Raw genomic sequence first — 13,746 nt, 5'->3', positions numbered from 1 at the left:
AAAATTATTAGGATAAATGATAATATTTCAAGCCTAAATCTTTTTGTATCTTCTCTTTTATTTACTTCCTCAGACTGCACAATAGGAATAGACTCTACAATTCACATTAATGGTTTTAAAACATGCCTTGTAATTGGAGCGAAGTCCTGTACTCTGATTCCACCATTTTAATGAAACATTGATGCAGCTTTATTTCTTGGGTAAGCAGCAATTTCCAAAGTAGAAACAAAATTACATTAACAGAAACAATATTACTTATATTCTCACTAAATGATGCCTGCGACTCCGTTGCGCCGTTTGTTTATCGCGTGGAAACTGTTTATCTCGTTGCAGACAAATTTTCTTCTTATGCTGTCTCTCAATGTATCTCCATACCAAAGTTAATTTAAATCGATTCAGCCGTTTAAACGTGAAGACAATATTAGTAAAGATGAAATGTGAAATAACGTACTCTTTTGTACTGCTCGTTTGATATATTATGAGGACCTCTGTGGCTCAGTTGGTGGGCTGTTGGTAGCTCAAGCCGGGGGTCGCAGGTTCGAATCCCGCCGACGGAACAAAACGTTTTCAAAGTGTCTGGGTCAAGGATGTGTATTAAATATGTGTATCATAATATAATAAAAGTCTTAAATATGTGTATAGTATAAAAGTATTAAATATATTTCCGTTGTCTGGTACCTGTAACACAAGTCCTTCAGGTACTTAGCGCGGGGCCTGACTAACGTGGTGTGAAGCGTCCATATAGATATTATTATATTAATATTTTACTTTTTCATAGAAACGGACTGGATCAAAGTGAACAAGAATCTAAGCTGGATTAATGTTGCATTAAAGTAGTATGATTGGGGTCCTGGCCGAGTCGTGGTCGGCCGCCGCCACCTTCACTAATTGCATCTCATTTAAAAAACAGCTCCGCAATTAACCCACATAGCCGTTTGAACATATGCTAGAACCTATTGGAGTTTCTTTTGAAAATCCACTGGGAGTGAATTTTTAACGAAATAAATGCACAAGGTGTGCTATAATTGCACAATTAATGTGCCTTCTAATCAACCAGTTCTATCCGTATAAAAGGCGAAGGCATATTTAGTAGAAATAAGGCTTAATACTAACCATGGCAAAGCAAATTGACTGCTTTAGTCGCAATATGAAATTCTGGGTCTTCCTAGGAGTATCTCCGAACAAAAACCTACATCGCTACTACTATCATTACTCTGTCGCTTTTATTCTTGCTTTCGTTATAATGTACGATTTTCTGGCCGTCATCAACTTCTATTTCATACCCAGAAACATAGATCAATTTATAGGAGACATGCTATTCACTTTTACAGAGTTTTCTGTGATGTCCAAAGTACTTACACTGTTCTTCTTAAAGGACAAAATTGTTGAGACATTTGAGACACTAGAAGGAGACGTTTTTCAGCCTGATACAGAGAAAGGACAGCGAATAGTGGAGGCAGCGAAAAAATTTAATATTCGGTATTGGAAAATCGTAGCGATCGTCTCCTTTACGTCCAACTTGACGCATATGTCTTCGCCTATGCTGGCGCATATTTTTGCATCAGCCAAATTGGAGTTCCCGGTCTCTAGTTATTCGTTTTTGTCTGAAAACCTCTTTGCGACGTTCCAATACCCGATATACATTTATCAATGTCTCGGCATACATTTTCAAGTGCTGTACAATTTGAATATTGACACGTTCTTCTTGGGGCTTATGATTTTTGTGATCGCACAGCTGGAGATCTTAGAAGAAAAGCTTACGGATACAGCTGTTGCTATCGGAAGTACAACTGATAAGAACACTCGGAACGAAGTTGAACAGAAATCGATAGCTAATTTGAACAAAGCTATTGATCATTATCAAGCCGTAAGCGAGTATGTGCCGATATCTCCTTATCCATCCTTACTAATATTATAAAGCAGGGGTCACCAAATGGCGGACCGCGGTCCGCATCCGGACCGCTAACCCATTGTGTGCGGACTGCGGACCAAGCATGTTCGAAGATGAACTTCGTTAAAAAATAATTTCGGTCTAGACATACTGATGAACATGGAGCAACAAAAATTTTAACTTTTCTCATTGATACAAATACCTTTGCAATTTTCGTAATTACGTTTGTAATTATGTGTGGACCGCGAAGGTCATTTTATCTCTCAAAACGGACCCCAAGTGAAACTAATTGGTGACCCCTGTTATAAAGAATTGTCTGTCTGCACTCTGTCTACGTCTTCCATGTTGTAGTCGCTATAGTGATTTTCATGAGGAAACCTTCGATCCCGGGAATGGCAGCGGAAAAATGTGCAATTCTCGAGCCATAAAAAATTTCAGCGCAATTAAGTTGCGGGCACCAACTAGTATTAATAGGCAGATTTGTCATTAAATAAAAAAAATGTTTTCAGATTCTGCGCCTTAATTCAAGATATATTTGGTAAAAGTTTATTTGTGCAGTTAACCATGGCATCCTGTATTATATGCGTGTGTTTGTTTCGCTTTACTATGGTGAGTTTCTACGATTTTTAGGGTCTATCCTATGAAGAACCAACTTTGCAAAAATTTTTAATAATGGGGATTGCCCATTTTTTTTAATTTTGCTCATTACAAAAACATTTCGAGGAATAAGTTCAGTGATCGTTTTTCTGTATATAAACGAAAAAAATACCCATTAGTTACTTATATTTTTGAACAAATACGTTTAACCTTAGTTTGACCTTCAATGGCGTTAAATTAGCAATAAATTCGACCAATATTATGTTTCGAACTTTTGGTAAGCTTCTCGTATCAGCTTTCACATAATGAGAACTTGCATTTGACGAACTAGCCATCTATACATCTATACATATAAATAAAATTGAAGTGTCTGTTTGTAATATTGAAAGAACCGTTTCTTACTACATCTATATAGCAGCAGAGCAGGATATATTTTATTTTTTTATATATTTTGTTCGGGAAAATTCTCTCTTTCTTATTATGATCTTCGTTATCACATTTTGCTGACGCGGACGAAGTCGCGGGCAACAGCTAGTTATAAATAAGATTGAAAGGAAATTTAAAACATATGCAGAGGTCAATTGGCGGCCGATGATGACGTCAGAGCGAAACTTTAAAAATTTATTGAGAAAAAACTAGCCAATGAATTTCAAAATTATTTAATTTATATTCTTAAAATACCCTATTTTAACGAAAAAAAATATAAAAAGTACATGTGATTTTTTTTGGACAATGCCCATTATTGAAGTCAACATAATATTATTTAGGCCTTTGTGAAAATAAAAAAAACACGTTTGTTGTGTCACAAAATAAAATTAATATTTAAGTGGGGCTCTCATGATAGCCCCCCTTAAATATTAATTTTATTTTGTTTTTAGTATTTGTTGTTATAGCGGCAGCAGATATACACAATCTGTGAAAATTTTAGAAGTCTAGATATAGTGGTTTTTTATATACAGCCTGGAGACAGACGGACAGACATCGAAATCTCAGTAATAGGGTTCCGTTTTTACCCTTTGGGTACGGAACCCTAAGAACAGGCACTGTTGTCTCACAGCTGCTTCGTAATAATATTGTATCGAATGCATCTTGGTATTTCCATGAATGTTAATGTTGTAGCCGGCCCCAGCGAACTACCTCGTGTTCCTGGCCACGTACCTGTTCATCATGATTATCCAGATCATGATACCCTGCTGGTTCGGCACCTGTATTATGGAGAAGGTATTTTATTTTACTGTACTTAGGGCCTGTTTTACCACTTCCTGATAAGGCTATCCACCAATTAACTTGACAGATCAAGTATGGAGACTCTGTCAAAATAGTTGTGAATAGTCTATCAGGCACTTTATCAGAAAGTGGTGAAACAGGCCCTACAAATTGTAATTATGATATGGAGAATTAGTACAAGTATTAGGTACTAATCTGAGCTAGATAGGAATCTTGCTGAGATTAGTACCTAATAATTGTAACTCCTTTATTATCAGAGTGACATGGGCAGCGGTTATCACTTACAATCAGATGGTCTGTCTACTTATTGGCTTAGCTTATTAATTAATAACGCCTCCGTGGTCCAGTGGTTAAGAGCGTGGCTCTTGACTCGGAGGTCGTGGGTTCGATTCTCGCGTTGGAAACATGTTTTTTACAAGTTTGGTTATAATGCAGGTATATCACCTGATTGTCTGACAAGTAAGATGATCCATGCGTCGGATGAACATGTAAAAAGTCGGTCCTCCGCCTGATCTCTCGCCAGTCGTGTCGGTCTTCCGTCCCACTCGGTTATGAGAGTAAAGGAATAGAGAGTGCTCTTGTGTACCGCGCACACACTTGGGCACTATAAAATTACTCCAGCGTAACTGGCCTGGTTTCAATGAAAGCGGCCACCGTCACCGAAACCGGTGTGTTAGTTATTATTTTATTAATTGATGATGATGTGATATATTGTATTCTCATACGTATCCATACTACTATTATAAATGCGAAAGTGTGTCCGTCTCTCTGTCTGTTACCTCTTCATGCCCAAACCACTGAACCAACTTTGCTGAAATTTGGTATGGGATACTTTTTATCTCTAAAAATTATCGGTGCCCGTGCGATGACCGAATTTTGGCGAACAGAGCTGCGAGCATCACCTAGTTTTATTCATAAATTAGAATATTTTAGTCGGTTTTCTAATAACCTAAATTATTTCAGAGCTGTCTCCTATCCCGGGCTATTTACAACTGTAATTGGACAGACAGACGTCGACCGTTCAAGAGTAGTCTTCGTCTATTCGTGGAGAGAGCCAACAGACCTCTGTCCATCACAGGATGGAAAATGTTTCCGCTGTCGTTGAATACTTTTACTTCGGTAAGTCACAAAAAAAATATCGCAGGTTCACAAGTCTATTTGGATCATAAAGTTAATATGCCTAGCGGAATAGAGCAACAATCTGGAGCTGTCAAACGACACCAAAATTGGTTTTCATCTGTGTGAAAAATATGTCTACGTATACACTTATACAAGCATGATTGAACATGAATTCTATGAGATTAAATTGTCAACGTGCGGCACGTGCCGACTGGACGCCAAAAAAAGAGTGCTGCTGTCATGTATCACACGTCTCTCTTGCTCAGGCCTTTGTTTCTCTATTCCGCTAGATTCACTTTATGATTTGGATAGATATCGTGACTCAAAATTTGTACCCGGGTTTTAATCAAGAATTTTTTGAAATTTAATAGTTATAGTAGCATATGTATAATAAATTTTGATACACAGCGGTACGTGTTTATATACGAGTAGTACTTACAAAGATTACCATTCATTCTAATTAAATTATTAGTCGTATTTAGTCGGGTAAAAACTAAAAATATAATGTATAACATAGTTGGGTAAAAATATAATGTAAGTACATTTTTTTGTTTCAGATAATGAATTCCGCTTACTCGTTTTTCACGCTACTACGAAACGTACAAAACCAATAATCAACATTTCAAATTCTTATTTTCAACACATTATTAAAATTCTTATCAAATAAACATTAATTATTTTTCTCTCTTTTATTTAGCTCATTGTCAAATTGTCGAAAAAACAGAGGAAAACAATTAGGCAATCATTATGGTTGCGAAAAAAAGGAACAAAAGCGGTTCATTTGTTATCCGGGTAATAAGGAATGTCCGGGGGAGAGGGACACAATGATTTTGTCGGGGCAAACAAGAGGGACGTCACGATGACGAGGGTGCACGCTCCGATGTATGACCACGTGATTCTTATTTTTGTTACTAATGAAGGGTTAAATTGATGACGTCATGTTACCTCATGGAGCGGCGGTTGGATAAAAATATGAGGGAACGTCCGGGTACTGTATGTTGCAGCACAAGATTATGTCAAGTGAAATGTACTCTACATATCATTATCTTGAAGTATCTGCCAATCCGAATAGGATATTATATTACTACAATACCATAGTCTATAACGTTAGGGGCAGCACCAGCATATAATATACAGTAACAAAAAGTTTTGTTCCTGCTTCTATGACTTTTTCTGTCCCCCCAGACGCCTCCGTGGTCCAGTGGTTCAGAGCTCGGCTCTTGACTTGGAGGTCGTGGGTTCGATTCCCGCGTTGGAAACATGTTATTTCAAAGCTTGATTAGGACAATAAAGGCTGATCACCTGATTGTCTGACAAGTAAGATGATTCATGCGTTGGATGGGCATGTAAAAAGTTTTTCCTGCGCCTAATCTCTCGCCAGTCGTGTCGATCTTCCGTCCCACTGAGTTATGAGAGTAAAAGGAATAGAGAGTGCTCTTGTGTACTGCGCACACACTTGGGCACTATAAAATTACTCCTGCGTAACTGGCCTCGGTTTCAATGAAATCGGCCACCGTCACCGAAATCGGTGTGGGAGTTATTATTATTAGTTATTAACATTTCTGTCATTATTCTGATACGACGTGTGAATTGTAAAACGTGTCGAATTTTGGTCGCATTATTTACTGTATGTGCTAGTAGTGCCATCTGCGCTGACATCTGCGTATTTTCCATTGGCCACTCTAAGTCCATTCAGATTGTCTACACAACTCTGAAGAGAATAAAAAGTCTGTTAGCAACTTATCTTTAGTACTTATCAAAAATTATTATAAGGTGAACTTTGTAAGTGCTGTTTGAATCTCACATTTTATCTATGAAATATGGTAAAATAAGCCTTGGCCCTTGAGAGTCTTTTATTAAAACATACATTATGACACGCTCAGCGGATGACATCGATAGAACTACTACGTAAACATAGCGATCGATATGGCATCTGGCTAACAGGTGTTGCAGTGATCGGCCAATGTCCATAAAAATATAACGTTGAATTAGGAAACTTGAAAAACAATACTGTAACAAGTGTCCCTGCATCATGGTGTAAAAATTGATCCGATCAAATCACTAAAAATTGCTAACAAGCATTAATGAAGTAGATAAACCCAAATTTCCCTGCTTAGTGCAGGCTGACGATGATGAATTACTTCTAAGTAACTCTCAAATATTTGAAATTTCTTCAAAAAAAAACTAGTACAAAATTAGTCGATTCCTTGGATGTTGGCATGCTGGCAACTGGAATTGAGACACACACAGAGAGACATGTCAAATCAATAAAACCGCTTCATTTGGTTAAAAAACCATAATTCGTCTAAAACAGTTCACACAGGTCCAACCACGTAGGGTCCAACCGTGACCAAGGCCGCTGAAAAGTAGCTAAAATGTCAGAAATGAGCTTGCGACAAAATGCGTAAGAGCTCAAAACTATGTACATACTATTGTCGCATAGCGACATGGATATGTCACATAGCGACATCTATTAGGCGTATCATAGAAGTTGATTAATTATAGTCATTAGGTGGACCTATCACCTGAGTAATTTGGTCGCCATAATATGTCAAAACTGGCCGATAGATCACGACAAACATTGAATTGACATAATTCGACCAAACAATGTAAGCTCGCCAACTGTCTTCAATTCTCTGATGATCACAAACACTTTATAGACATCGATACCCAACAACATGTAATAGCCCCTCGAATTACATTTTCGTGTTGCGATTATTCTTTTCGAAACCATCCAATTTCGGATTTTATTGCTCGGAATTATTTATAGTAAGTACTTTAGTGCTTTAACTTGGAATTTATTATATTACAACTACTGTACGTGGTGCGCGTTTTTCGCCATATTACGAACATTTTTCTTCAGGTTTGGGTGTTTTACAAGCTTTGTATTTTAATGATTATTTTACTAAATTCCATAATTATTGTCTTTCTATATTAATGGACAATTTTGCTTGTACGTTTTCACGTATAAAGTACAATATTATGTACTAAACGTGTCTAAACACTTGTTCGTCCAGACCGAGCGTACACGTAATATTTAAAAAAAAAAGGATTATTAATTAGCGACATTTCAGATAAGATTAAAAAACATAATAACAACACAACCAGCTTGTTTTTTAGGTTATATTAATTTTGTTTCAAAAACACGGCCGGGCTAGCTAGTGCCATAATATAAGTTTGTATTTAGCCCTTACTTTATTCGCACAAGTCATTCTTTATGACGAAAATCTCCGTAAGACCACAGAATAGATAATATGGTAAGACCTAAAATAAAATTTAACACGTCGACCCACTTCTAGCATTTTAATTTAAAATCTAAACCAATTCCTTTCAAACTAGAAAATTCTATCACGTTCGAAACCTAAATATTTGCTTAAAAACGAGACGTATGTTAATTCTAAAGGATGTCCCAGTTTATCTTGCAGTTCAAATTCGTTTAGGAAAGACGTTCGTAGCGCTAACGCAAATATATAGTGGGGTGAAACTTACCCCGCATGTAAAATTAGTTAAATAACTTTGGAGTATCTCCGCTATGAAAACACGCCTTTGCTCTAAGCCGAAATTAGCCGGCATTACACTCGCTATCTAAATTAATTCGTATAAAAACATGGCTAATTGTGCGCGCTCAAATGGATCTTGAGCCGTAAAGCTCATACGTGCCAACTTTTAAAGGTTTTTAAGCTATTGCATACAGTGTTGCCAGAGTATACTCAGCCCAGGTTGCCATTTGTAGGTTCAAATGTTGCCATCTGAAACCAAATGTTGCCATTAGAAAAAAAAACCTGTAAAAAAACGTTCTGTGCCTTTTAGTAATATAAAAATATTTATTACTAGCTGTTGCCCGCGACTTCGTCCGCGTGGACTTCAGTTTATAGCGCGCGATGTCAACAAAATTGGTGTCAAAAGCTTTTATAAAAAAACCCTGGTACCCCTTAAATCAAAACAGCTGTGCAGTGTGCACATATTTCATTTTTTAAAATTAAACTTTATATTTTATGCCAAATTTTAAAGCTTATTTAGCCCCCCAATTACACAACTTTACACATAAACTATTTATCATTGATAGGTTTAAGATGGTTTAAGGTTATGTCACTGTATATAATATAAAGTACCGACTTATTAAATAACGTAAAAAAGAAATAACAATCGAAAAAAATCGAAACCCAAATGTATGATGATACCACCTCTTATAGAAAGATGTTAAGCAAGCGTTAGCGCAATGTAAGAGACGCACGGCGCCATCTAGTATGAATTTTTGGAACTAACTTAATTTGAACAAATTTTCGTATTTTCACCCCTTACAACTTTTTTTCCTGTAAAAAAGTAGCCTATGTCCTTTCTCAGGCTTTAGACTATATGTATACAAAATTTCATTACAATCGGTTCGGTAGTTTTGGCGTGAAAACGAGACAGACAGACAGACAGAGATACTTTCGCATTTATAATATTAGTATAGATATTGAGTACCTACTGTATTATTGCTCTGCATTTTGGTTGATAAAAATTTAAATGGAAAAAAATCATGTTTTCAAAAAATGTTAATCCTTTTGGTTGATAAATAATTGATTCCACAAATTTTTTCACACACAATTCACAAAGAATTTATTTAAAACACTACGTATTAATTATCTGCCCTGTGGTCACAGTTTCTTCCATTTTTGTTTACATAAAATTACTTGTATCTCTAGCTTCACCAAAATAGACCTTTTGTTGGTAGAAATATGGGTACAGTTTGTTTGGAAATATGGGTATGGGAATAAAAATGCGTTCAAGATTTTGATTTTGTTCAATTCGATGAGTTCAGCTGTTCATCTGCGAAATATATTCGATATTTTTTTACCGATGATCGCGATTCGCGTGACAACTCGACAAGTCGAAAAGTTGCCAAAAAGTTGCCATTTGAGCTCGGTTGCCATTTGGTCAGAGTAGACAGAATGATAGAGTATGCCGGCTTAGAACTGATGTTGAAATTTTTAAATTTGACGTATTATGACGAAAATCGTCGCTAGGGTTGTTAACTTGTTATCTACGAATTTAAAACTATGACATATTCGGTGGACGTGTTCCTCTTTGGTCGTATTGTTGTTTGTGTTTTAGCGCATGCGATTAAAATTGTCAGAATCCAATTTCGAAATCTTTATTTTAAATATTTAAAAATAAATTATATCAGCCAGCGCGAGGCACATTCCGCTTATAATCCTAGTGAAACCCGACGAATTTGACAGATATTGAAACCTGTCCGTCTCTTTGCAGTCGAACTACTGGTCCTTATGTCTATTGTGATTTGGTTGCCACGAAGGGTCAAATGTTGCCAAAATGGCAACCAAAGTTGCCAAATGGCAACGCTGATTGCATAGCTTTTATCGCGGACTTTGAGCGCGGCGACTGAATCAAGAAATTCCGTAACGAAAAAACCTAACACCCACCACTCCGACAATACCGTCGCACGCACACAAACACGTTAAATGATGCACACATCGTTTAATGTGCTTGTGTGCGTGCGACTAGACCATAAAGTTAATATATAGGTATATTAACTTTATGGACTAGACGTATGCGAATTCTTTACCGCGGCACTCGGGGACTGCCGCGGCAGTCCCCGAGTGCCACCCGTATTTTTATTATTTGCTGGTATGACCCGCCCATACCAGCCGCATGCATCCTGACCATTGCGCGAAGGTCACCAGTCACCACAGAGCGGGTACTAGAAGATAGACAACGCCGCCGTGGACGGCCTCGAAAAAGATGGCGAGATGAACTGGACAGGCTGGCGTTAGAACGAGCCAGATGGAAGACCTTGGTTGGCTTAATTTGCCCAGCAGTGGTATAGTTAGCCTCTTAAAGTAAGGTATGAAATTGATGCACTTGATATGGTTTGGTTTAGGTATATCAGGCTCTTCGGATGTGCAAGCCCGAACCGAAGAGCCTGACATAAATTATTGACTACAACTTTCTTGGTAATTATAATAATAATATCTATGGACGCTTCACACCACGTCAGTCTGGCCCCGTGCTAAGTACCTAAAGGACTTGTGTTACAGGTACCAGACAACGGATATATTTAATACTTTTATACCATACATATATTTAAGATTTTTATTATATCATACACATATTTAATAGGTACACATCCAGACCCGGGAACATTGAAAACTTTTTGTTCCGTCGGCGGGATTCGAACCCGCGACCCCCGGCTTGAACTACCAACGCGCTCACCACTGAGCCACAGAGGTCGTCAAAAATTTAGTAAAAATTAAGTATCCGCGAGCCTCCGGTCAGTTCGACCGGTTCTCAGTCTCCGGTTTCTCAGTATACAGGGCCGCGAGGTTCCATTCTAATATTATTAATGCGTGTGTCTGTCTGTCTCTCTGTCTGTATGTTTATCTTCATACCCAAACTGCTGAAGCGATTTTGCTGAAATTTGGTATGGAGATATTTTGAGTCCCGGAAAAATGTATGGTTCTCGCGCGATAAATGGACTTTGGGCAACGGAGTTGCGGGCGTCATCTAGTATTCACATTATATTATAAGATCTGACTCTGTAGTCTTAACACGATTTATACGTGGGAGAGCCATGCTTCGGCACGAATGGGCCGGCTCGACCGGATAAATACCACGTTCTCGCAGAAAACCGGCGTGAAACAGCGCTTGCGCTGTGTTTCGCCGAGTGAGTGAGTTTACAGGAGGCCCAATCCCCTAACCCTATTCCCTTCCCTACCCTCAACTATTCCCTTCCCTTCCCTTCCCTTCCCTACCCTCTTCTATTACCCTATTCCCTCTTAAAAGGCCGGCAACGCACTTGCAGCTCTTCTGATGCTGCGAGTGTCCATGGGCGACGGAAATTGCTTTCCATCAGGTGACCCGTTTGCTCGTTTGCTCCCTTATTTCATTAAAAAAAAAAACAAAAAAAAACGATTGTGCTAAAGTTGCTGAGTCAACGTTTATTTAGAAAATAAGAATTTTGTTTCGCATTGTTATTTTTCACAAAGACATTTAAACAATTTATAACGGTAATTGAGAAAGGATTAGCAAAAGAAACGTTTATAAATCTCTCTTTATTACCTACCCTTAATTTTAACGATTTAATTATTTAATACACGTACCATGTTTCAGAAAATTTTTAAGCTCTTGGTAATAGGTAACTAGATTTGCCCGCAATTTCACTTATCGCAAGAATTGTACTTATATTTTCCGGGATAAAAACTATTCCATACTGGACTTAAATATAATAAAAGTCAAGAAATTTAAAAGTTTAAGCGTATAGAGTTACTTCTTTAAGCGAAAACAGTCAAACATAAAGATAAATAAGAAAGCACAATATCGCTATTATTTTTGAAACGAAAAAAAAGAAGAATTTTATAAAGTCTATCCATTTTTAATCACTATCGTCGCACTAATAAGCGGTTTCCCATTTGTACTAAAAGAAATACGGGAAAAGTCATCAGCGTCTAATTCCGGAAACCACAGGGGCCCATTCCGGACAGCGGGGGCATCCGGCCGTACGGGCACACCGGACCGGGGCCTCTAATCAATGCGCGGTATCCGTCCTTCAATATAAAGGTTTAAACGGACATTTAAATACAGACGTAGGTTAGGGCGTGTTCACACAGACCTTTATCTTTATGCAGGAGTATAAAAATGGATCCTTACTTCCCTTGATTGGAAGTAAAACACGGCTTGTCCGGTTTTGGTGAATTTTGGCACAGATATAGAGTCGACCATGAAAAAGGACATCAGATATTATAAAGCGATTATTATTGGTAGAAAAGTTGCATTCTAGCTTTTGCTTCTCTTTACGCCAAAACAGACTTTATACTTTTAATTTCAAGGGAGAGACTTCTATGTAATATACTATTATCTATTCTGTGGTAATATTCGAGTTTCGAATCTTGATCTTGTTTTTGTTATGAGTAAATTTTTTTTTTTTAATGAAATAAGGGGGCAAACGAGCAAACGGGTCACCTGATGGAAAACAACTTCCGTCGCCCATGGACACTCGCAGCATCATAAGAGCTGCAGGTGCGTTGCCGGCCTTTTGAGAGGGAATAGGGGAGGGTAGGGATGGGAAGGGAAGGGAATAAGGGAGGGTAGGGAAGGGATTAGGGTAGGGGATTGGGCCTCCGGTAAACTCACTCACTCGGCGAAACACAGCGCAAGCGCTGTTTCACGCCGGTTTTCTGTGATTTAATTATATTGTGATTTCAAAATCAATATTCTTAGACCTACTAAAAAGTTTAAGTCGGCATCGATTACCGACTCGATTGAAGTTACTTAATCAATTTAATATCGAATTTCATTATCTACATTTCAATTTGAGCAATTCACTTTTCCAAACTCTCAGCGCTGACCTAAAACCTAATGACACTATCTTGTATTCATGTATTCCGCACTCAAGACAGCGAAAGAAAGGTTCGGAGTGGGATGGAGTAAAAGTTTTCAACATCAATCCAAACATTTTGCGGTGAGAGTACATCGTTCCCCTCTCAGCCCCGGCTCCGGCTTACGGCTCAACCGGTTCAACTAATCAAACGGCTCAACATTGTTTATGGCTGAAGTCAAGTATTTGGTATTTTATCTTTATATATATTAAGTAGGGGTGGTATAGAGTATATTATTCATTCTATTATTAAATAAGGTAAATATTTAATAACTAGCTTTTGCCCGCGGCTTCGCTCGCGTTAAGAAGTATTATTATATACAAACTTTCATCCCCTATTTAAACCCCTTGGAGGTAGAATTGATCAAAATCCTTTCTTAGCGGATGCCTACGTCATAACATCTACCTGCATGCCAAATTTCAGCCCGATCGGTCCAGTGGTTTGGGCTGTGCGTTGATAGATCACCATGTCAGTCAGTCACCTTTGAGTTTTATATATATATATAGATTATAGATGTATTATTTAGGGGTGGTA

At 37.8% G+C, this 13,746-nt stretch overlaps 1 protein-coding gene across 1 annotated transcript; it reads left to right on the top strand.

The window, feature by feature from the left end:
• Window positions 1-1,111: 1,111 nt before the first annotated feature.
• LOC121730337 (odorant receptor 46a-like) lies at window positions 1,112-5,448 on the top strand. Its single transcript, XM_042119342.1, has 5 exons — window positions 1,112-1,875; window positions 2,401-2,500; window positions 3,608-3,709; window positions 4,679-4,834; window positions 5,392-5,448. Exons 1-5 carry the CDS (start codon window positions 1,115-1,117, stop codon window positions 5,446-5,448), a joined length of 1,176 nt encoding a protein of 391 aa, XP_041975276.1. The 5' UTR covers window positions 1,112-1,114.
• The last annotated feature ends 8,298 nt before the right edge of the window (window positions 5,449-13,746 follow it).

Source organism: Aricia agestis, chromosome 9 (assembly GCF_905147365.1).
Source record: "Aricia agestis chromosome 9, ilAriAges1.1, whole genome shotgun sequence".
In the NCBI taxonomy this organism is placed as follows: domain Eukaryota; kingdom Metazoa; phylum Arthropoda; class Insecta; order Lepidoptera; family Lycaenidae; genus Aricia; species Aricia agestis.
Note: the sequence above shows the minus strand (reverse complement) of the source record. Positions and strands in the feature narration are given on the sequence as shown.

Coding starts and splice junctions, on each gene's coding strand:
- LOC121730337 (XM_042119342.1), top strand. CDS start 1,115: ATGGCAAAGCAAATTGACTGCTTTAGTCGCAATATGAAATTCTGGGTC. Junction 2,501..3,607: donor GTTTGTTTCGCTTTACTATG/GTGAGTTTCTAC, acceptor TTAATGTTGTAG/CCGGCCCCAGCGAACTACCT. Junction 3,710..4,678: donor GCACCTGTATTATGGAGAAG/GTATTTTATTTT, acceptor AAATTATTTCAG/AGCTGTCTCCTATCCCGGGC.